Raw genomic sequence first — 22053 nt, 5'->3', positions numbered from 1 at the left:
TTCATCAAAGACGGCTAGGTAGATAAACACCCACATGCCTAGCATAGCAGCGTCCCAGACGATACAGACAGACTGCACGTACACATCGGCGTTCAAGGTGCGACTCCTCTATAAGCTTGTGGGGGGGAGAATAACAGGAAACAATCCGGCGCTCTGTGTCATCCTCTTCTGTCGCCAGTTCAGCGGGTTGACGCAGGTTTTCAGCACGGTGCCACTGGTTTCCATGTCGCCAGTCAGCAGCACGTCAGTCGGAGGGGGAAATTTGTGAAAGTGTCCATGCGCCGGCTCACAGGTTTCCTTTTGGATACAAGGGCAAGGCTGTGTGTTAGCAAATAGCTTTGGTGCATGACGTGGGAGATGGACAAGACGGGATCTGGAGGTCATACGGTGCATTTGTTATATCGTGTTGGCCTAAGGTTTTAGGTGTACATGTTGCCCTATCAAGCGTTTTGTCGATACTCCCCATTTCTCCCTCCACTAGCCTCCACGGAGTTGTATGATGGCTGGTGGATGGAATGCATTGTAAAGTCCCCAAGTCAATAACGGCTCAATCTGACATTTTTACTCTTAAATGTTTTATGTGATGTAGGCTACAATGTGAAAGGCTGATTGAACTGGCCCATTTTGGTATCCTAATGCATGATGGTACACACAAGTTGTTTCGTTGCGCTGCCAGTGCAGCGCGTGAGGGGGGGGGGGGGGGGGGGTACTGTCACGGGTCCCTCCGGAACTTTCTTCACGCACACCTGGCCCCTGTCCCCTATTCCCACTGATTACTATTTGTATATATGTGCCCTTTGGTTTCCATTGGGGGGGGGGGTTGATTAGTGTTACAATGTCCGTTGGTGCGTGTGAGTACCTGTGCTGTGTGTTTTGGGCTTTCGTGCTTTCGTGCCTTCAGATTACAGGTTTTGTCCCGTGTGTTAATCATTGTGCGCGTGTGTATTTATTCAATGTACTCCTCACTCTTTTGTTTGGGTTTCAATCCTGTTTTTTTGTACGTGGTTGTTTGGTCTTAGTCCCCGTTCCTTTTTACTGCACGCCGTAATTTGGTGTATAACAAAAAAAACTATTACGCATTCCTGCGCCTGTCTCCCGAATCATTGTTACCAACGTGACATAAGGTACTGTATCTATACTTTTACTCAAGTATGCCAATTGGATACTTTTTCCACCACTGTGTACAATTGGTATTGGTTTGTCACATAATGCTATACAGATCACATGTAGGCTATCATCTAATTTGTATTAATGGTTTCTCTAAAACCTTATAGCACAGCAGCCATCTTCTTCCTTCCTGAGCTCTTCTATGTAGATTCCAGACGTCTCTACATGGACAAGGTATGTGTATGAAAACCGTTGTCAAAAGTGAACAGTTCTTTCATTCACATTTACCACAAAAACCAAGGTATGAATACTGCCATGTGCATGCTTTGTTAATCATCTGTATAATTATTATTTTTGTATTCACAGATTTCATCCTCCCTACACGCTGATGAATATAACTGGAAACCTGTTCGATCACCATTCACTGCAAAATCATTCTTGCTATGGATACGAAGGATATCAACATATTAACACGCCAGAGAAAATATTGACTGAACTTGGAGCTCTGCTGGGAGTTTACCTAATATTTATATTTTTGAATTCTGCTTTGCCACTAAAATCATAATAAACATTGACTACTAAACTATTGTGTTATTGTTATGCTGATTAATAATACAAATAATGGGGGGAAACCCCAAAGGGTTATTCAAGGAACCATTAAAGTTTTTTTTTAAGAACTTAAAGGTTCCCCCAGTTTCAATTTGAAGAACCCCTAAAAGATCTTCCAGGAACCTTTTCTTTTTAGAGTATAATACTTCTGAGCCAACTTTATAACTCTGCCCATAGCTTCTGGACTTTATAGCATTCCCAGAAGGCATGGATTATTGAGTCGTTGTTAGTTTTACACTTAAGACATGCCTCTGCCGTTGTGCTGTAGAATTTGTGAATTTTGTCTTGTATAATATATTCTGTACATTTGTTTATACTGGATTAAAAGTACAATGTTAGCTGTAAATGTGTTAGTTATGTTCCAACATTCCTCCATCGTGTGCTGATATCAGTTCTTTTTTAGTCTTGATTCCAATAGTTAATTTTTTTCTAAGAGATTGTCTGTTGGATAGGCTCTCTGCAAGGTTTTATATGTCTTACCTATCAAATGAATATCCTTTTCTGACTCAAATAGGATCCCTTCAAGACACAGCAGATCTGTTATGTGATGAGACATATCATGAGCTGTTAGAGAGTGGAATAAGATATGAACATACTCTATTTTCTTTTCTTTTACAACTATTGTACTTTTCCTGCTGTGGGAGAACTATACTATATCCTGAATGATGGATATGGCCTGCTGCCATGTCTGTCAATGCATGACATTTAGCACCAAGCATAAAGGAGTCTAATCTCCATGCTTTCCCATATACTCCAGTGCCCATATGGCGACACATGAGCGTAGAGAGTGCAGCCGAGCCCAACCCAGGAAGGCATTGTACATGTAAGGTCAGGCGAAGTGTTGACAGCCCCCTCTTTTAATTACATAGAGCTGAGATCAGCACTAACAGTAAGGGTGTGTGTGTGTGTGTGTATATGTGTGTGTGTGCTATTCTGTGAGATTGTATCAACCTATTATTTATCCAATTGAGAAGGTCTCTTCTGTCAGATATTAAATAAATATGCAGTTGTTTGGTTAGGGTTTGAAGGTGATGTTTTAATGAGACAGAGGAACAGATAGGGTTTTTAGAAAACCACACACACACACAGACACACACACACATACACATAAATACCTACACACACACACACACACATAGACTTACAGTACTGTAAGTGTGGACAAGACATGGCAGGCAAACAGGAAGTGAACAGTAGACTCTCGAGAAGTTGTGACATTCTTGTAAATATGGCCGTATATGGGTGTCGGTTGTGGTTGGTGAACTGTAACAAGAGATTATTGCTGGAGGAGAAGTACAGTGTTGAATTAAGGCATCGCTGTTCTTTAATGGCCTTTCATTATAACCAAGGTGGCTCAGCAGATTGTTGCTTTTTTTCGGTATAAAATGGACATAACCAAAAATACATTTAGATCCAGTCATGTTTGCTTTTTACTTCAGGCCGTCGATAGCTTTGGCAACGTGTCCGAAGACTTCATCCACAGGCAGTTCGGAGTCGATCTGAGGAGAACAAGAGAAAGAAAGGCATGAAATTAGATTACAAAGGGGGTGGCATCGTCATTGCAAAGTGAAGAGTATTTTGTGAGCGAGAGAGTGTTAGATTTTTCAGAGAGATGTGAGATGAGACACTTGGGTGTACTGTCACATTGTATAAATTTTTTTACGTGCCATTTAAAAATACAAATAAAATTATTCCACTGTGCTATACATGACAAACTTCCTCTGTCTTTTATCTCATGACAGTAGCCTATAGCTATTAGTTCCAGCCTCACCTTCCTGACGATGCCGCGGCTGGAGTAGAAGGCGATGACTGGCTCGGTGGCTTTGTAGTACAGGTCCAGGCGCTTCTTAATGGTCTCCTCATTGTCGTCAGCTCGGCCGCTGGTCTCACCGCGCTTCATCAGCCTCTTGACCATGGTCTCACCCTTGGCGTCAATGTACAGCAGCAGGCAGGGAGCTCCGATCTGTGAGAAGACAGACAAAATGGTGAACACAAAGGTTTTTGAAATGATAAAGGCATCTTAAGTGGGAGGTGATGGGAAAAATCTAAATATTTATTGAGAGAAGATCAATGGGAAATAGAGGAATATTGAGCTATTGGTGATTTATGAATGGACAGGACACCTCGTAAGTTCATGTATGGATCGTTCTACAGAAGTAGTGTAAAAATGTCCATTTAAATCCTATTTCTCCAAACTTTTAGCACACATGTCAGGTAGACATATATACTACTCACACACTTTGTATTGCATATCTGAAATATGTACCTGAATTCCTTACCACCCCACTAAATGTGTCACTGCTGAAACATAGTGGGAAAAGTTGCTATAAAGGGAGAACCATGCACAGCAGGGATCATTTTGATTAACATTCTATTACAGATTCATCTTCGATTCGCATACCAAATTTACAAAATAGTAAAAACATGATTTTTTTCCAAAACCTTTACATTTTATTTAGAGAAATATAATCTCTATTGTTCTCTGTAAAATGTTCAATGTTGATTGAATTACTTATGCATAAAACATTTTTATGTTGTTAGATGTTTAAATGATCACTTTATCTTTATTTTGGTCAAATACCAGGCATTTCAGTGTCAAGTGTTTATTATTACTTTATTGAATGTTGAATATTGAACAATTAAAACATACAATATACTTGTAGTGAAGCTGCTCAACAACTGCATCACATTAGTCATCTAACAGCCTCCCATCCAGAGCGACATACAGAAGCAACCAGGGTCAACGACCTGCTCATGGGCACGTCAACAGATCTCCCATCCAGAGCGACACACAGAAGCAACCAGGGTCAACACCCTGCTCATGGGCACGTCAACAGATCTCCCACCCAGTGTGACATACAGAAGCAACCAGGGTCAACGACCTGCTCATGGGCACGTCAACAGATCTCCCATCCAGTGCGACACACAGAAGCAACCAGGGTCAACACCCTGCTCATGGGCACGTCAACAGATCTCCCACCCAGTGTGACATACAGAAGCAACCAGGGTCAACACCCTGCTCATGGGCACGTCAACAGATCTCCCATCCAGAGTGACATACAGAAGCAACCAGGGTCAACACCCTGCTCATGGGCACGTCGACAGCCTCCCATCCAGAGCGACACACAGAAGCAACCAGGGTCAACACCCTGCTCATGGGCACGTCAACAGATCTCCCATCCAGTGCGACACACAGAAGCAACCAGGGTCAACACCCTGCTCATGGGCACGTCAACAGATCTCCCATCCAGTGTGACACACAGAAGCAACCAGGGTCAACACCCTGCTCATGGGCACGTCAACAGATCTCCCACCCAGTGTGACATACAGAAGCAACCAGGGTCAACGACCTGCTCATGGGCACGTCAACAGATCTCCCATCCAGTGTGACACACAGAAGCAACCAGGGTCAACACCCTGCTCATGGGCACGTCAACAGATCTCCCATCCAGTGTGACACACAGAAGCAACCAGGGTCAACACCCTGCTCATGGGCACGTCAACAGATCTCCCATCCAGAGCGACACACAGAAGCAACCAGGGTCAACACCCTGCTCATGGGCACGTCAACAGATCTCCCATCCAGAGCGACACACAGAAGCAACCAGGGTCAACACCCTGCTCATGGGCACGTCAACAGATCTCCCATCCAGAGCGACACACAGAAGCAACCAGGGTCAACACCCTGCTCATGGGCACGTCGACAGATCTCCCATCCAGTGTGACACACAGAAGCAACCAGGGTCAACACCCTGCTCATGGGCACGTCGACAGATCTCCCATCCAGTGTGACACACAGAAGCAACCAGGGTCAACACCCTGCTCATGGGCACGTCGACAGATCTCCCATCCAGAGCGACACACAGAAGCAACCAGGGTCAACACCCTGCTCATGGGCACGTCAACAGATCTCCCATCCAGTGTGACACACAGAAGCAACCAGGGTCAACGACCTGCTCATGGGCACGTCAACAGATCTCCCATCCAGTGTGACACACAGAAGCAACCAGGGTCAACGACCTGCTCATGGGCACGTCAACAGATCTCCCATCCAGTGTGACACACAGAAGCAACCAGGGTCAACGACCTGCTCATGGGCACGTCAACAGATCTCCCATCCAGTGTGACACACAGAAGCAACCAGGGTCAACGACCTGCTCATGGGCACGTCGACAGATCTCCCATCCAGTGCGACACACAGAAGCAACCAGGGTCAACGACCTGCTCATGGGCACGTCGACAGATCTCCCATCCAGAGCGACACACAGAAGCAACCAGGGTCAACGACCTGCTCATGGGCACGTCAACAGATCTCCCATCCAGTGCGACACACAGAAGCAACCAGGGTCAACACCCTGCTCATGGGCACGTCGACAGATCTCCCATCCAGTGTGACACACAGAAGCAACCAGGGTCAACGACCTGCTCAAGGGCACGTCAACAGATCTCCCATCCAGTGTGACACACAGAAGCAACCAGGGTCAACACCCTGCTCATGGGCACGTCAACAGATCTCCCATCCAGAGCGACACACAGAAGCAACCAGGGTCAACACCCTGCTCATGGGCACGTCAACAGATCTCCCATCCAGTGTGACACACAGAAGCAACCAGGGTCAACGACCTGCTCAAGGGCACGTCAACAGATCTCCCATCCAGTGTGACACACAGAAGCAACCAGGGTCAACACCCTGCTCATGGGCACGTCAACAGATCTCCCATCCAGAGCGACACACAGAAGCAACCAGGGTCAACACCCTGCTCATGGGCACGTCGACAGATCTCCCATCCAGTGTGACACACAGAAGCAACCAGGGTCAACGACCTGCTCATGGGCACGTCAACAGATCTCCCATCCAGTGCGACACACAGAAGCAACCAGGGTCAACACCCTGCTCATGGGCACGTCGACAGATCTCCCATCCAGTGTGACACACAGAAGCAACCAGGGTCAACACCCTGCTCATGGGCACGTCGACAGATCTCCCATCCAGAGCGACACACAGAAGCAACCAGGGTCAACACCCTGCTCATGGGCACGTCAACAGATCTCCCATCCAGAGTGACACACAGAAGCAACCAGGGTCAACGACCTGCTCAAGGGCACGTCAACAGATCTCCCATCCAGAGCGACACACAGAAGCAACCAGGGTCAACACCCTGCTCATGGCCACGTCAACAGATCTCCCATCCAGTGTGACACACAGAAGCAACCAGGGTCAACACCCTGCTCATGGGCACGTCAACAGATCTCCCATCCAGAGTGACACACAGAAGCAACCAGGGTCAACACCCTGCTCATGGGCACGTCAACAGATCTCCCATCCAGAGCGACACACAGAAGCAACCAGGGTCAACACCCTGCTCATGGGCACGTCAACAGATCTCCCATCCAGAGCGACACACAGAAGCAACCAGGGTCAACGACCTGCTCAAGGGCACGTCAACAGATCTCCCATCCAGAGCGACACACAGAAGCAACCAGGGTCAACACCCTGCTCATGGGCACGTCAACAGATCTCCCATCCAGTGTGACACACAGAAGCAACCAGGGTCAACACCCTGCTCATGGGCACGTCAACAGATCTCCCATCCAGTGTGACACACAGAAGCAACCAGGGTCAACACCCTGCTCATGGGCACGTCAACAGATCTCCCATCCAGTGTGACACACAGAAGCAACCAGGGTCAACGACCTGCTCATGGGCACGTCAACAGATCTCCCATCCAGAGTGACACACAGAAGCAACCAGGGTCAACGACCTGCTCAAGGGCACGTCAACAGATCTCCCATCCAGAGCGACACACAGAAGCAACCAGGGTCAACACCCTGCTCATGGGCACGTCAACAGATCTCCCATCCAGTGTGACACACAGAAGCAACCAGGGTCAACACCCTGCTCATGGGCACGTCAACAGATCTCCCATCCAGAGTGACACACAGAAGCAACCAGGGTCAACACCCTGCTCATGGGCACGTCAACAGATCTCCCATCCAGAGCGACACACAGAAGCAACCAGGGTCAACACCCTGCTCATGGGCACGTCAACAGATCTCCCATCCAGAGCGACACACAGAAGCAACCAGGGTCAACGACCTGCTCAAGGGCACGTCAACAGATCTCCCATCCAGAGCGACACACAGAAGCAACCAGGGTCAACACCCTGCTCATGGGCACGTCAACAGATCTCCCATCCAGTGTGACACACAGAAGCAACCAGGGTCAACACCCTGCTCATGGGCACGTCAACAGATCTCCCATCCAGTGTGACACACAGAAGCAACCAGGGTCAACACCCTGCTCATGGGCACGTCGACAGATCTCCCATCCAGTGTGACACACAGAAGCAACCAGGGTCAACGACCTGCTCATGGGCACGTCAACAGATCTCCCATCCAGTGCGACACACAGAAGCAACCAGGGTCAACACCCTGCTCATGGGCACGTCGACAGATCTCCCATCCAGTGTGACACACAGAAGCAACCAGGGTCAACACCCTGCTCATGGGCACGTCGACAGATCTCCCATCCAGAGCGACACACAGAAGCAACCAGGGTCAACACCCTGCTCATGGGCACGTCAACAGATCTCCCATCCAGAGTGACACACAGAAGCAACCAGGGTCAACGACCTGCTCAAGGGCACGTCAACAGATCTCCCATCCAGAGCGACACACAGAAGCAACCAGGGTCAACACCCTGCTCATGGGCACGTCAACAGATCTCCCATCCAGTGTGACACACAGAAGCAACCAGGGTCAACACCCTGCTCATGGGCACGTCAACAGATCTCCCATCCAGAGTGACACACAGAAGCAACCAGGGTCAACACCCTGCTCATGGGCACGTCAACAGATCTCCCATCCAGAGCGACACACAGAAGCAACCAGGGTCAACACCCTGCTCATGGGCACGTCAACAGATCTCCCATCCAGAGCGACACACAGAAGCAACCAGGGTCAACGACCTGCTCAAGGGCACGTCAACAGATCTCCCATCCAGAGCGACACACAGAAGCAACCAGGGTCAACACCCTGCTCATGGGCACGTCAACAGATCTCCCATCCAGTGTGACACACAGAAGCAACCAGGGTCAACACCCTGCTCATGGGCACGTCAACAGATCTCCCATCCAGTGTGACACACAGAAGCAACCAGGGTCAACACCCTGCTCATGGGCACGTCAACAGATCTCCCATCCAGTGTGACACACAGAAGCAACCAGGGTCAACGACCTGCTCATGGGCACGTCAACAGATCTCCCATCCAGAGTGACACACAGAAGCAACCAGGGTCAACGACCTGCTCAAGGGCACGTCAACAGATCTCCCATCCAGAGCGACACACAGAAGCAACCAGGGTCAACACCCTGCTCATGGGCACGTCAACAGATCTCCCATCCAGTGTGACACACAGAAGCAACCAGGGTCAACACCCTGCTCATGGGCACGTCAACAGATCTCCCATCCAGAGTGACACACAGAAGCAACCAGGGTCAACACCCTGCTCATGGGCACGTCAACAGATCTCCCATCCAGAGCGACACACAGAAGCAACCAGGGTCAACACCCTGCTCATGGGCACGTCAACAGATCTCCCATCCAGAGCGACACACAGAAGCAACCAGGGTCAACGACCTGCTCAAGGGCACGTCAACAGATCTCCCATCCAGAGCGACACACAGAAGCAACCAGGGTCAACACCCTGCTCATGGGCACGTCAACAGATCTCCCATCCAGTGTGACACACAGAAGCAACCAGGGTCAACACCCTGCTCATGGGCACGTCAACAGATCTCCCATCCAGTGTGACACACAGAAGCAACCAGGGTCAACACCCTGCTCATGGGCACGTCAACAGATCTCCCATCCAGTGTGACACACAGAAGCAACCAGGGTCAACGACCTGCTCATGGGCACGTCAACAGATCTCCCATCCAGTGTGACACACAGAAGCAACCAGGGTCAACACCCTGCTCATGGGCACGTCAACAGATCTCCCATCCAGAGCGACACACAGAAGCAACCAGGGTCAACACCCTGCTCATGGGCACGTCGACAGATCTCCCATCCAGAGCGACACACAGAAGCAACCAGGGTCAACACCCTGCTCATGGGCACGTCAACAGATCTCCCATCCAGAGCGACACACAGAAGCAACCAGGGTCAACACCCTGCTCATGGGCACGTCAACAGATCTCCCATCCAGAGCGACACACAGAAGCAACCAGGGTCAACACCCTGCTCATGGGCACGTCGACAGATCTCCCATCCAGAGCGACACACAGAAGCAACCAGGGTCAACACCCTGCTCATGGGCACGTCGACAGATCTCCCATCCAGAGCGACACACAGAAGCAACCAGGGTCAACGACCTGCTCATGGGCACGTCAACAGATCTCCCATCCAGTGTGACACACAGAAGCAACCAGGGTCAACACCCTGCTCATGGGCACGTCAACAGATCTCCCATCCAGTGTGACACACAGAAGCAACCAGGGTCAACACCCTGCTCATGGGCACGTCGACAGATCTCCCATCCAGTGTGACACACAGAAGCAACCAGGGTCAACGACCTGCTCATGGGCACGTCAACAGATCTCCCATCCAGAGCGACACACAGAAGCAACCAGGGTCAACACCCTGCTCATGGGCACGTCAACAGATCTCCCATCCAGTGTGACACACAGAAGCAACCAGGGTCAACACCCTGCTCATGGGCACGTCAACAGATCTCCCATCCAGTGTGACACACAGAAGCAACCAGGGTCAACACCCTGCTCATGGGCACGTCAACAGATCTCCCATCCAGTGTGACACACAGAAGCAACCAGGGTCAACACCCTGCTCATGGGCACGTCAACAGATCTCCCATCCAGTGTGACACACAGAAGCAACCAGGGTCAACACCCTGCTCATGGGCACGTCAACAGATCTCCCATCCAGAGCGACACACAGAAGCAACCAGGGTCAACACCCTGCTCATGGGCACGTCGACAGATCTCCCATCCAGAGCGACACACAGAAGCAACCAGGGTCAACACCCTGCTCATGGGCACGTCGACAGATCTCCCATCCAGTGTGACACACAGAAGCAACCAGGGTCAACGACCTGCTCAAGGGCACGTCAACAGATCTCCCATCCAGTGTGACACACAGAAGCAACCAGGGTCAACGACCTGCTCATGGGCACGTCGACAGATCTCCCATCCAGAGCGACACACAGAAGCAACCAGGGTCAACGACCTGCTCAAGGGCACGTCAACAGATCTCCCATCCAGTGTGACACACAGAAGCAACCAGGGTCAACGACCTGCTCAAGGGCACGTCAACAGATCTCCCATCCAGTGTGACACACAGAAGCAACCAGGGTCAACGACCTGCTCAAGGGCACGTCAACAGATCTCCCATCCAGTGTGACACACAGAAGCAACCAGGGTCAACGACCTGCTCAAGGGCACGTCAACAGATCTCCCATCCAGAGCGACACACAGAAGCAACCAGGGTCAACGACCTGCTCAAGGGCACGTCAACAGATCTCCCACCAGCCCTCCAAGATCCCCCCCCACAGTTCCCCAAGAGTGGACCCTCAACCATCCATTCCCCACCCCCGAGTACCCCCCCCCTCCCAATGCACCAACAACCAACAAAATGAACAAAAGAGAAAAAAGACAAAGACAAAGGAAAACAGAAAACAATGCAAAAAAACCATAACAGCAAGGCCAATGAAAAACGTTTGAGTGCATGTATGGCACTATTTACATGTGTGTGTGTCCATATGTGTTTTTTATTTAACCTTTATTTAAGCAGGCAAGTCAGTTAAGAACAAATTCTTATTTTCAATGACGGCCTAGGAACTGCCTGTTCAGGGGCAGAACAACAGATTTCTACCTTGTCAGCTCAGGGGTTTGAACTTGCAACCTTCTGGTTACTAGTCCAACACCCTAACCACTAGGCTACCCTGCCACCCCAGGGTGCATTTGAATGAGAGTTTGTGTACAAACACCTGCACCTCATCAGCCTCAGGCAAACCAGCATTCACTGTAACAACACTGTAACAACAACAGTGTCATTCAAACTTACTTTTTGTTATGTCTTATTTTGACTTTCTTGTTTTTACTTTTACTGTCAAGTGTCAGTCATAGGTAGGTCTGTATGTGGTCTTGAGTGGTCTCAAGACCAAGACCACTAGATCAAGAGTCCAAGGGCCCTTTCTTCAATTGTTAGAAACTCAAGTAAAGTAAACTTAATTAAGTAGGGTACAGTACAGCAGGGTACATTACAGTATAGCAGAGCACAGTAGAGTACAGTACAGTAGAGTAGGTTACAGTACAGCAGGGTACATTACAGTATAGCAGAGCACAGTAGAGTACAGTACAGTAGAGTAGGTTACAGTACAGCAGGGTACATTACAGTATAGCAGAGCACAGTAGAGTACAGTACAGTAGAGTAGGTTACAGTACAGCACAGTATAATAGAGCACAGAGTATAGTTTAGTACAGTAAAGTAAAGCACATTATAGACGTCTATGTTTTGGCCAAATAGATGTCAATGTTTGGGATCTTGGAGGATTGGAGCCCCCCCTGCTGGCTATGCATTTCAATACTCTACACTTTTTCCTGAAGTTTGCACTTGTCCACTACCCACATGGTGGTCCTCTGTAGCTCAGTTGGTAGAGCATGGCGCATGCAACTTTAGATTGGAGATGCTGCTGGTGCTGTCACAGACTCCATGCTGGCACAGATACAAAGATGAGACCTCTATTGTTTCAGTTGTGACGATTTTGACAAATTTTGTTCTTAAAAAAATCACCATTGCTAACATATGGCTGGCTGTCTTTCATGTGGGCATCCCAGCGAACATATATTTTAGTCCCAAAACCATAAGTGTGTGTGTTAGGAGTGTCTGTGTGTGGGTGTGTTTGTGTGTGTCCCCTTACAGTCCCCACCATTCCATGATTTGTCTTTTAATCCGTTTTTTAAAGGTCATTTTGCTGTTTGCCTAAGTGATTGGAGCTGGAAGGGAGTTCCATGAGATCAAGGCTCTATATAAAACTGTCCGTTGCTGTGAATTCGTTTTGGACTTGGGGACTGTGAAGAGATCCCCGTTGGGATGCCTTGTGGGGTATGTATTGGTGTCTGAGCTGAAAGTTATTTGATTCTGCAAACAATCTGGATTTTTTATCACAGTAATACTTCTCATAAAAACTAGAAGAGAAGCAGTTCATATTTCGTCCATCCTCAACTAGGAAAGACTGGCATGCATGTTGTTGATGTTAGTTCTGTATGTGCAATTAAGGTCAAGGCGTGTTGCTCTGGTTTGAGACAGCTGCAGCTTTGCTATGTCTTTCTTTGCTGCACTTGACCATATTACCGGACAGTAGTCAAGATGGGACTAGATCAGAGCCTGAACAACTCGTACAATTGATGTTTGTGTCAAAAACACAGAACATATTTTTTTATAACAGATATACCTCTCCCCATCTTCATAACAACTTTGTCAATATGACTTGACCATCCAATGTTATACCTAGCAGTTTAACTTTTTCAACTCTCTCAATGGTCACACCCTTTATACACAACTCCAGTTAAGGTCAAAAGTGGGGACAGCATTTTTCAGAGAAAGATTTTATTTAATTTTTATAAACACAACTAATAATTAGATCATTATCTTTGAACGTAATAATAGAACAACTCAAGATGTTCTATTTAAATAAGTGTAAAAAAATATATACACAAATCATGAATTGCTTTATTTTCGAACATGAAGTTTAGGAATCAGGGTTTGGGACAGCTACCTCCAAATAGAAATAGGTGTATGAACAATGACTTGTATATATTAATAAAAAAATACAGTGGCAAAGAAAAGTATGTGAACCCTTTGGAAATACCTGGATTTCTGCATAAATTGGTCATAAAATTTGATCTGATATCCATCTTGGTCACAACAATAGACAAACACAGTCTGCTTAAACTAAAAACACACAAATAATTATACATTTTCATGTCTTTATTGAACACACCATGTAAACATTCACAGTGCAGGGAGGGAAAAGTATGTGAACCCTTGGATTTAATAACGGGTTGACCATTGGCAGCATTAACCTCAAACCAAATGTTTTCTGTATTTGCGGATCAGACCTGCAGTCAGGAGGAATTTCGGTCCATTCCTCTTTACAAAACTGTTTCAGTTCAGCAATATTCTTGGAATGTCTGGTGTGAACTGCCCTCTTGAGGTCATGCCACAGCATCTCAAATCAGCTTGAGGTCAGGACTCTGACTGGGCCACTGCAGAAGATGTATTTTCTTCTGTTGAAGCCATTCTGTTGTTGATTTACTTCTATGTTTTGGGTCGTTGCCCTGTTGCAACCCCCAATTTCTTTGAGCTTCAATTGGCGGACAGATAGCCTAACATTCTCCTGCAAAATGTCTTGATAAACTTGGGAATTCATTTTTCCGTTGACAGAAAGCTGTCCAGGCCCTGAGGTAGCAAGCAGCTCCCTCCACCATACTTTACAGTTGGAATGAGGTTTTGATATTGGTGTGCTGTGCCTTTTTTTCTCCACACATAGTGTTGTGTGTTCCTTATAAACAACTCAACTGTAGTTTAATCTGTCCACAGAATATTTTTCCAGTAGCGCTGTGGAACATCCAGGTGCAGCAATGTTTTTTTTGGACAGCAGTGGCTTCTTGAACACAATGTCCTCCCATGAACACAATTCTAGTTTAATGTTTTATGTATCGTAGATTCTTCAACAGAGATGTTAGCATGTTCCAGAGATATCTGTCAGTCTTTAACTGACACTCTAGGATTCTTCTTAACCTCATTGAGCATTCTGTGCTGTGCTCTTGCATTGATCTTTGCAGGACAGCCACTCCTAGGTAGAGTAGCAGCAGTGCTGAACTTTCTCCATTTATAGACAATTTGTCTTACTGTGGACTGATAAACATCAAGGCTTTTAGAGATACTTTTGTAACCCTTTCCAGCTTTATGCGAGTCAACAATTCTTCTTCTGAGATCTCTTTTGTTCGAGGCATGGTTCACATCATTTACTGTGCTTGAGGCATAATAAATAAATAATTGAAAAAAATCTAAATCCGTCTGTTTAAGATAGAGATATCTGTTTTGCATGGGCTACGTCTCATCCACCACATCCGCCAATGTTTGCCTTCGACATCAGTGGTGGAAGGTGGCCCTAGCTACAGAGTTGTTTGTCAGACCAGGAGACATCCCGATAATGGAAAATGAGACATAGATCAATGATGGCTAGAAGACCGGTGACATCGACCGCCGAGCACCGCCCGAACAAGGAGATGCATCGACTGTCGTGACAGTAACCTGGTACTGGGCTGAACATTTTATTTGAGTGAATTTTATACAGCATTTCCACATCAAAGGTATACAGGTAATTCCATGATAAATTCTTATTATGTTTGTAGCTTATTTCTCTAAGATATACAGGTGCTGCTGATAATACTGCCATCGTCGTCGATGCAGAGGACATGTATGTGCATGTGTAGCTCATGTATCGGATGGTGTCTGGCCAAAACGATTAAGGCATGTCATACTCTTTTTGGCCAGACAGTATCAGATACATGGGCTACATATTGTAAAGCAGAGGGGCACTATTTCGCTCGATCGAATGCTTTCTCTGGTGAGCCACTTGCGAATTGAAGGAAAGTTGGCAGGTGCACAGTGCACTGTTCGCATGCTGGAATTATTTTGGATGAACATACTAAGGTAACCAGTTTTTTAAAAGTGATTTTTTTTGGGACAATCAGATGAAAACATCATGACTGGTTGTGTTCATGGCACATTAAAAGGTAATACATTTTTACAGATAAATTACATGTCTTTACTATAAATCCCATAACACCTTTTTGAGAAGGGACGGGGAGGAGGGGTGGCCTCAGACTGGCCTCTGCCTGGGACCTCCAAATCACAAAGTCCGCCCCTGGGAACAGTAAGGATTTTCTAAATGTGAATCCATGTTCCTGTCTCCTCTTACCTTCTTCTCGAACTCCTCGCCCTGTTTGACCTCACGGGGGTAGCCATCAATAAGGAAGCCCTTGGACACGTCAACCTTAGCGATCATGGCATCCTTGATCATGTCCAAGACTGTGTCCTATAGGAGGAAAGCACGTGTACTATTTATTGACATGAAACAAACTCACCCTCATAGAAAGATGTTTGAACAGTTTTACTTCTGTGTTGATAAATAACTATGAACACAATAACACCCCTATAACAATTGGTATTTACCTGATTTATTGGTGCTTATTGCAAAAAGTTCAGCAGAAATTAATTGACGTGCTGTTATGCAGTAAGTGCTTTGTGGATATGATTCGAAAAGCTGTCCAAATGCAGCCACTCACCAGGGGTACGAGCTCTCCCTTCTGCATGATGGCCTGGAGGGTCTTGCCCCTCTCAGAGCCGGAGGCCACCTCAGCACGCAGCAGGTCCCCGGAGGACAGGTGGGTGTAGCCATACTTGGCCACCACCTTCTCACACTGGGTGCCCTTGCCAGAGCCAGGCCCGCCTTGGGGACACGTACAAAAAGGACAGGCGAGGGGTTAGTGGTGTTTGGTCGGTTGGTGAATCCCATCTAGCCATAACCTTAGTGGTGGTTGGTGAATCCCATCTATCCATAACCTTACTGGTGGTTGGGGAATCCCATCTAGCCATAACCTTACTGGTGGTTGGGGAATCCCATCTAGCCATAACCTTACTGGTGGTTGGTGAATTCCATCGAGCCATAACCTTAGTGATGGTTGGTAAATTTCATCAAGCCATAACCTTAGTGATGGTTGGAAGTGTGGTTGGAAGAGGGCTGTTGTATGTATTTACTGTATACTTTAGTGCATTCCTTCAAGAGAAGTGTTGTCTACACATCTAATGTTTTATTTTATTTATTTTATTTTACATTTATTTAACTAGGCAAGTCAGTTAATAAGAACTCATTCTTATTTACAGTGATGGCCTACGAATATCAGGCATTTAGAACATGTACACATGTTGTATTGTGTTGCCTGATGGTGTTGATTCTGATTTTGTGTGGAGTTTCACAAAATTAGAGGAAAAATCTATTTCACTCACCCACAACAAAGATGATCTTGGTGTCCTTGATTTTGTCTAGAAGGAACAGAGACAACAGAGCAACATGTGAGTCTTGGTAGTTCTAGAAACAACTTTAGACGTTTAGGTTACTCATTAACCCTGCAGCTTGCTAAGAGTAAACCAAGTAATAAAAATGTTTTAAACGTGACAGTGTAATAAACCATCATCAGAATGGACAAATCGTCCAGAGCTGCTGGCTGAGCAACCCATCTTGACACGGAACCTCACTGCACTGCACTGCTGCTAGCGTGCCATGCTCTACTCTGCCTAATTAGACTACAATGGAGTTACCTTGGCAACTATAACCAACCACAATGCTTTGTGACCACATAGAAGATGACCCCTAACTAGAATTCTGGGGTAAGTTCACCCAAATTCACTGTAGTCACACACATTTGGTAGCAATTTGGGAAGTTTATGCATAATATTATTTAACATGAGGAAATGCCATGTTAAAGTCACTAGGGAATCCAAAAGTACTTTCTAGTAAAGTCTTATTACATCTGGATTGGATTTGCACAAGCAGTGCAAATATATCTCTCAATGGAAAAAATGTATCAGTCACTGATAAGTAGTAGCTATAAGAAGTTGCTAAGAAATCCATGTTTGCCTCATCGATTTATCAACAACAATAGAATGTATAGCTACAAACTCATATAAACTTTTTTCCCATGTGAGTGTTGTGTTAACTGTGAATGTACAGTATGTTCGTTTCAGCTGTTGCAATATCAAAAATAACTAGCAAAGGTCACCATATCCTAAGGATGCACTTCCACCATGAAAACAGTCTTATGTAAAAGGCTGACCAACATAAAATGATTTCTCATAATTACCTGCCATCTTGATCTGTTATGTAAGGGTTGTTCCTTTTAACTGAAATAGAAGACAGAGAATACAGATGTTAGCTTGTACATTCAGAGCTAGTATCACATTTCAACTGCAACTATGCAAATATTTTGGTAAAACAATCTAACTTTCTTATTTAAATTAGTCACCCATATAATTTCAAAGAGAACTAAAGACGGTAATATTGGTCAGTAGTTTATCTTAGTATACTTACGAATCTCTGTTAAAAGTTCATTACTGCAAATTACATAATCTAATCTGAAAACATTCATATTCATTATATTGTAGTAAAGCCTATACTCTTTCTCAGGTTTGACATTAAGACAGTTGATGTCCAAGCAAAAGAGAAAATGTGTAAGTGAGAATAACCACTTACGCCTGAACTTGCTACTTTCTTATAATGTACAGTCCATTCGGAAAGTGTTCATACCCCTTGACTTTTCCACATTTTGTTACATTACAGCCTTATTCTAAAATGGGTTAAATACATGTTTTTCCTCATCAATCTACACACAACACCCCATAATGACAAAGCGAAAACAGGTTTTTGGAAATATTTGCAAATGTATTACAAATTAAAAACAGAAATACCTTATTTACATAAGTATTCAGACCCTTTTCTATGAGACTCGAAATTAATCTCAGGTTCATCCTGTTTACATTGATCATCCTTGAGATATTTCTTGATTGGATTCCACCTGTGGTAAATTAAATCAACTGGACAAGATTTGGAATGGCACACACCTGTCTATATAAGGTCCCACAGTTGACAGTACATGTCAGAGCAAAAATCAAGCCATGAGGTCGAAGGAATTGTCTGTAGAGTTCCGAGACAGGATTGTGTCGAGGCACAGATCTGGGGAAGGGTACCAAAAAATGTCTGCAGCATTGAAGGTCCCCAAGAACACAGTGGCCTCCATCATTCTTAAATGGAAGAAGTTTGGAACCACCTGGACTCTTCCTAGAGCTTGCCACCCGGCCAAACTGAGCAATCGTGAGAGAAGGACCTTGGTCAGGGAGGTGACCAAGAACCCGATGGTCACTATGACAGAGCTCCAGAGTTCCTCTGTTGAGAAGGGAGAACCTTCCAGAAGAACAACCATCTCTGCAGCACTCGACTAATCAGGCCTTCAGACGGAAGCCACTCCTCAGTAAAAGACACATGACAGCCCGCTTGAAGTTTGCCAAAGGCACCTAAAAGACTCTCAGACCATTAGAAATAAGATTCTCTGGTCTGATGAAACCAAGATTGAACTCTTTGGCCTGAATGCCAAGCATCACATCTGGAGAAAACCTGGCAGAATCCCTACGATGAAGCATGGTGGTGGCAGCATCTTGCTGTGGGGATGTTTTTCAGCAGCAGGGACTGGGAGACTAGTCAGGATCAAGGGAAAGATGAACGGAGCAAAGTACAGAGATCATTGATGAAAACCTGCTCCAGAACGCTCAGGACCTCAGACTGGGACGAATATTCACCTTCCAACAGGACAATGACCTTAAGCACACAGCCAAGACAAAGCAGGAGTGGCTTCGGGACAAGTTTCTGAATGTCCTTGAGTGGCCCAGCCAGAACCTGGACTTGAACCCGATCTAACATCTCTGGAGAGACCTGAAAATAGCTGTGCAGCAACACCCATCCAACCTGACAGAGCTGAGAGGATCTACCCTACTCTATCTTCCTTTTTCTGAAGGCTCAGTAGTCCAGGTCCAGGGTTTTATGTAGGGGCTGTTGACCCTGTGGTCTTTGTAAATGTCACCCAGGCATCTGAGTCTGTGCTGTGCCCTTTTGGGACTCCCTTCCTGGCCTATTATGGTGCTCTCATCAGGGTCTCCAGCCTACTTGGAATGCCAAACACTCACAGCCTCCAGTCAGGGGAGGACCAGACATGTCCCAGGCAGCTGGGGTTACCGTTATGAAGTATGATTGATTTGACATGAGGCGTAACAAGTGTGTTATATTGTGTTACGCTGCACAATGTTGACCACATACATTGACCTTTACGTTGACTGTACATTTTTTGTGCACCTCTCTTTCCCCACCTATAAAAAATACCCTGTCAGTCCCCCGTGCAGTTGTTTCCAGATACCATGTCAACTATTCCCAGAAAGCACATGGAATGCTGTATTGCACTTGCAGCTGGGAAAGCCAATGAAAGTGTAGCATATAGTATTTCGCAATAAGCACATAATCCGTCATTACAACTGCAGTATTCCCTGCTCGCTGTTGTGCAAAGCAGGTGATATACTGTATTGTATGTGGTCCTCCTGTGGTACTGCTACTTTAATAGTGGTGATATGCCTTTAAGGGAAAGCAGTGAAACTCTTTGACATCATCAGCCCAGTCTGAGTTATGATATTCTGTAGTCTGAGAGGGCGAGAGAGAGAGGTCTACTGTAGCTTGTTGTGTGTGTGTGTGTGTGTGTGTGTGTGTGTGTGTGTGTGTGTGTGTGTGTGTGTGTGTGTGTGTGTGTGTGTGTGTGTGTGTGTGTGTGTGTGTGTGTGTGTGTGTGTGTGTGTGTGCGTGTGCGTGTGTGTTTTCCAGGCTGTAGGGCTTCACTGTTTTGGAGCTGCACCATTAACTGAGAAGAATCAATAGAATCAGAATGCAAAATGCTGTAAATAGAGTCATATTGCAAAGCAGGTAGGCTGATGTCTGAATGCAAAAATAACATGAGGGGAGAAGCAACAGGACCGGCACAGGAACATGTAGGAAATTCCAGTTGAACTTCATGACAGCTCAATAAAAGATGAGCGAGTCAAAATCCAGCCAAGCCTGTTCTTTTTATCTCCTTCTGTGCATGCAGCCTAGGCATGCTCTTGTCAGTCACTGGGATTTATAAATACTGTGCGATAGTCTAGTCCATTCACAGCCATGGTGGATGACACATAGAATGACACACGCTTCCTTTGGCTGTCAGCTTTCCATAGCCTCTAAATGAATGCATCAGAGAAGCAGTTACAGCTAAGGTCAGGCGCCACTGCAAATGCTCCTCTCTCTCTCTCTCTCTCTCTCTCTCTCTCTCTCTCTCTCTCTCTCTCTCTCTCTCTCTCTCTCTCTCTCTCTCCAGCCAGTCCAGCAGCCCTGCTCACTATTCCCTCACAAGCCTCTCTCTGTGTTCCTGCAGCACAACAAGCCCCCAAGCCATACTTCCTGCACTCTCTCTTCTTCTGCACTGCTGCCATTGTGTGTCTGTACTGTACTGACCTCTCTGTAACGGTGCAGATCTGTCCACCAGTGTCACTGTCCCTGTATCCTGTGTGTGTCTGAGCAGTGTCCCTGATGCACGGTGGCCCTCCCTCTCCTTCCTCCTTCTTTTTATAGCGCAGCTCAGCCTGCTCAGACACCAGTGCATTCTGGGAAAAGAGGGAGAGGGAGGGAGGGCGAGAGACAGAAGGAGAGGGAGGGGGAGGGTTTGCAGGCAGTGTGCTGCTCTAAGGATTAATTATTGTTGTGTTGTGTGTTCGATCCGCGGCTGCTCCCTTTGCATTTAAATGTTACGCCCTGCTTCATTAAGGAGAGGTTGTGTAATCGAGGGGAAGAGAGAGAGTGCTAGGGAGACACCAAGCTAACGAGGAAGTCAGTTAAGGGGGGGGATTATCAACCTACTGCAGATTGAGATGTAGTTCCTTTAATATGGACTGAACCAACTGCTGGGGAGGTCAGGAGGGAAACACACTGCTACTGTACAAAGGAGCCCACTGAGCACAAACTGGTTGAATCAAAGTTGTTTAAATGTAATTTGTCAATGTATTCTGACGTGGAATCTACATGGAAAATACATTGGATTTGAAAAAAGTAATCAATTGTTGTTTAGTAGGGTAACATTTCAACCTCAGGATTATGTCATCATTGTAACCAATTTTCAGCATAGACAAACCTTGTATAAAATGTGTTGAATTTGTACTTTTGAAACAACGTCATTAATTCAACATTATATATATGTATATATATTTGTTTTTAACAATAGGCTGGTGTAACGAACCTCGTCCTCCTCTTCTGAGGAGGAGAAGCGAGAAGGATCGGAGGACCAAAACGAAGCGTGGTAAGTTTCCATAATGTTTATTTTAAAACATAAACTGAACACTACGAAATACAAAACAGTAAACGTGAAATGAACGACACAGTCCCGTGTGGCGACAAACACTGACACGGAAGACAAACACCCACAAACCAAAAGTGAAACCCAGGCTACCTAAATATGATTCTCAATCAGAGACACCTGCCTCTGATTGAGAACCATACTAGGCCGAACACAAAACCAACATAGAAAAACAAACATAGACTGACCACCCCAACTCACGCCCTGACCATACTAAAACAAAGAATAAAATAACAGAACTATGGTCAGAACGTGACAGCTGGGCACCACCTCC

At 46.2% G+C, this 22053-nt stretch overlaps 1 protein-coding gene and 1 long non-coding RNA gene across 2 annotated transcripts; one reads left to right on the top strand and one right to left on the bottom strand.

Annotated features, from left to right (window-relative positions):
• The first annotated feature begins 825 nt into the window (after nt 1-825).
• On the top strand, nt 826-2632 carry LOC109876019 (uncharacterized). Its single transcript, XR_002252914.2, has 3 exons — nt 826-1124; nt 1275-1341; nt 1474-2632. It is a non-coding gene; the product is annotated as an uncharacterized LOC109876019 (long non-coding RNA).
• Nucleotides 2633-2731: 99 nt separating this feature from the next.
• On the bottom strand, nt 2732-21040 carry LOC109876022 (adenylate kinase isoenzyme 1). The gene is made up of 7 exons (XM_020468500.2): nt 20885-21040; nt 17667-17706; nt 16813-16848; nt 16092-16255; nt 15725-15841; nt 3488-3679; nt 2732-3215 (listed from the first exon to the last, which is right to left on the bottom strand). Exons 2-7 carry the CDS (start codon nt 17671-17673, stop codon nt 3147-3149), a joined length of 585 nt encoding a protein of 194 aa, XP_020324089.1. The 5' UTR covers nt 17674-17706; nt 20885-21040; the 3' UTR covers nt 2732-3146.
• Between the last annotated feature and the right edge of the window lie 1013 nt (nt 21041-22053).

Source organism: Oncorhynchus kisutch, linkage group LG23 (assembly GCF_002021735.2).
Source record: "Oncorhynchus kisutch isolate 150728-3 linkage group LG23, Okis_V2, whole genome shotgun sequence".
Taxonomy (NCBI): Eukaryota; Metazoa; Chordata; class Actinopteri; order Salmoniformes; family Salmonidae; genus Oncorhynchus; species Oncorhynchus kisutch.
The sequence above is the reverse complement of the archived record's forward strand: the minus strand, read 5'-3'. Positions and strand labels throughout refer to the sequence as shown.

What these genes read in the sequence shown, in the direction of transcription:
- LOC109876022 (XM_020468500.2), bottom strand. An exon ending in AGGGAGAGCTCGTACCCCTG is followed by an intron (nt 15,842 to 16,091) that starts GTGAGTGGCTGC and finishes TTCCTCCTATAG; the next exon opens with GACACAGTCTTGGACATGAT. An exon ending in GCGAGGAGTTCGAGAAGAAG is followed by an intron (nt 3,680 to 15,724) that starts GTAAGAGGAGAC and finishes GTCTTCTCACAG; the next exon opens with ATCGGAGCTCCCTGCCTGCT.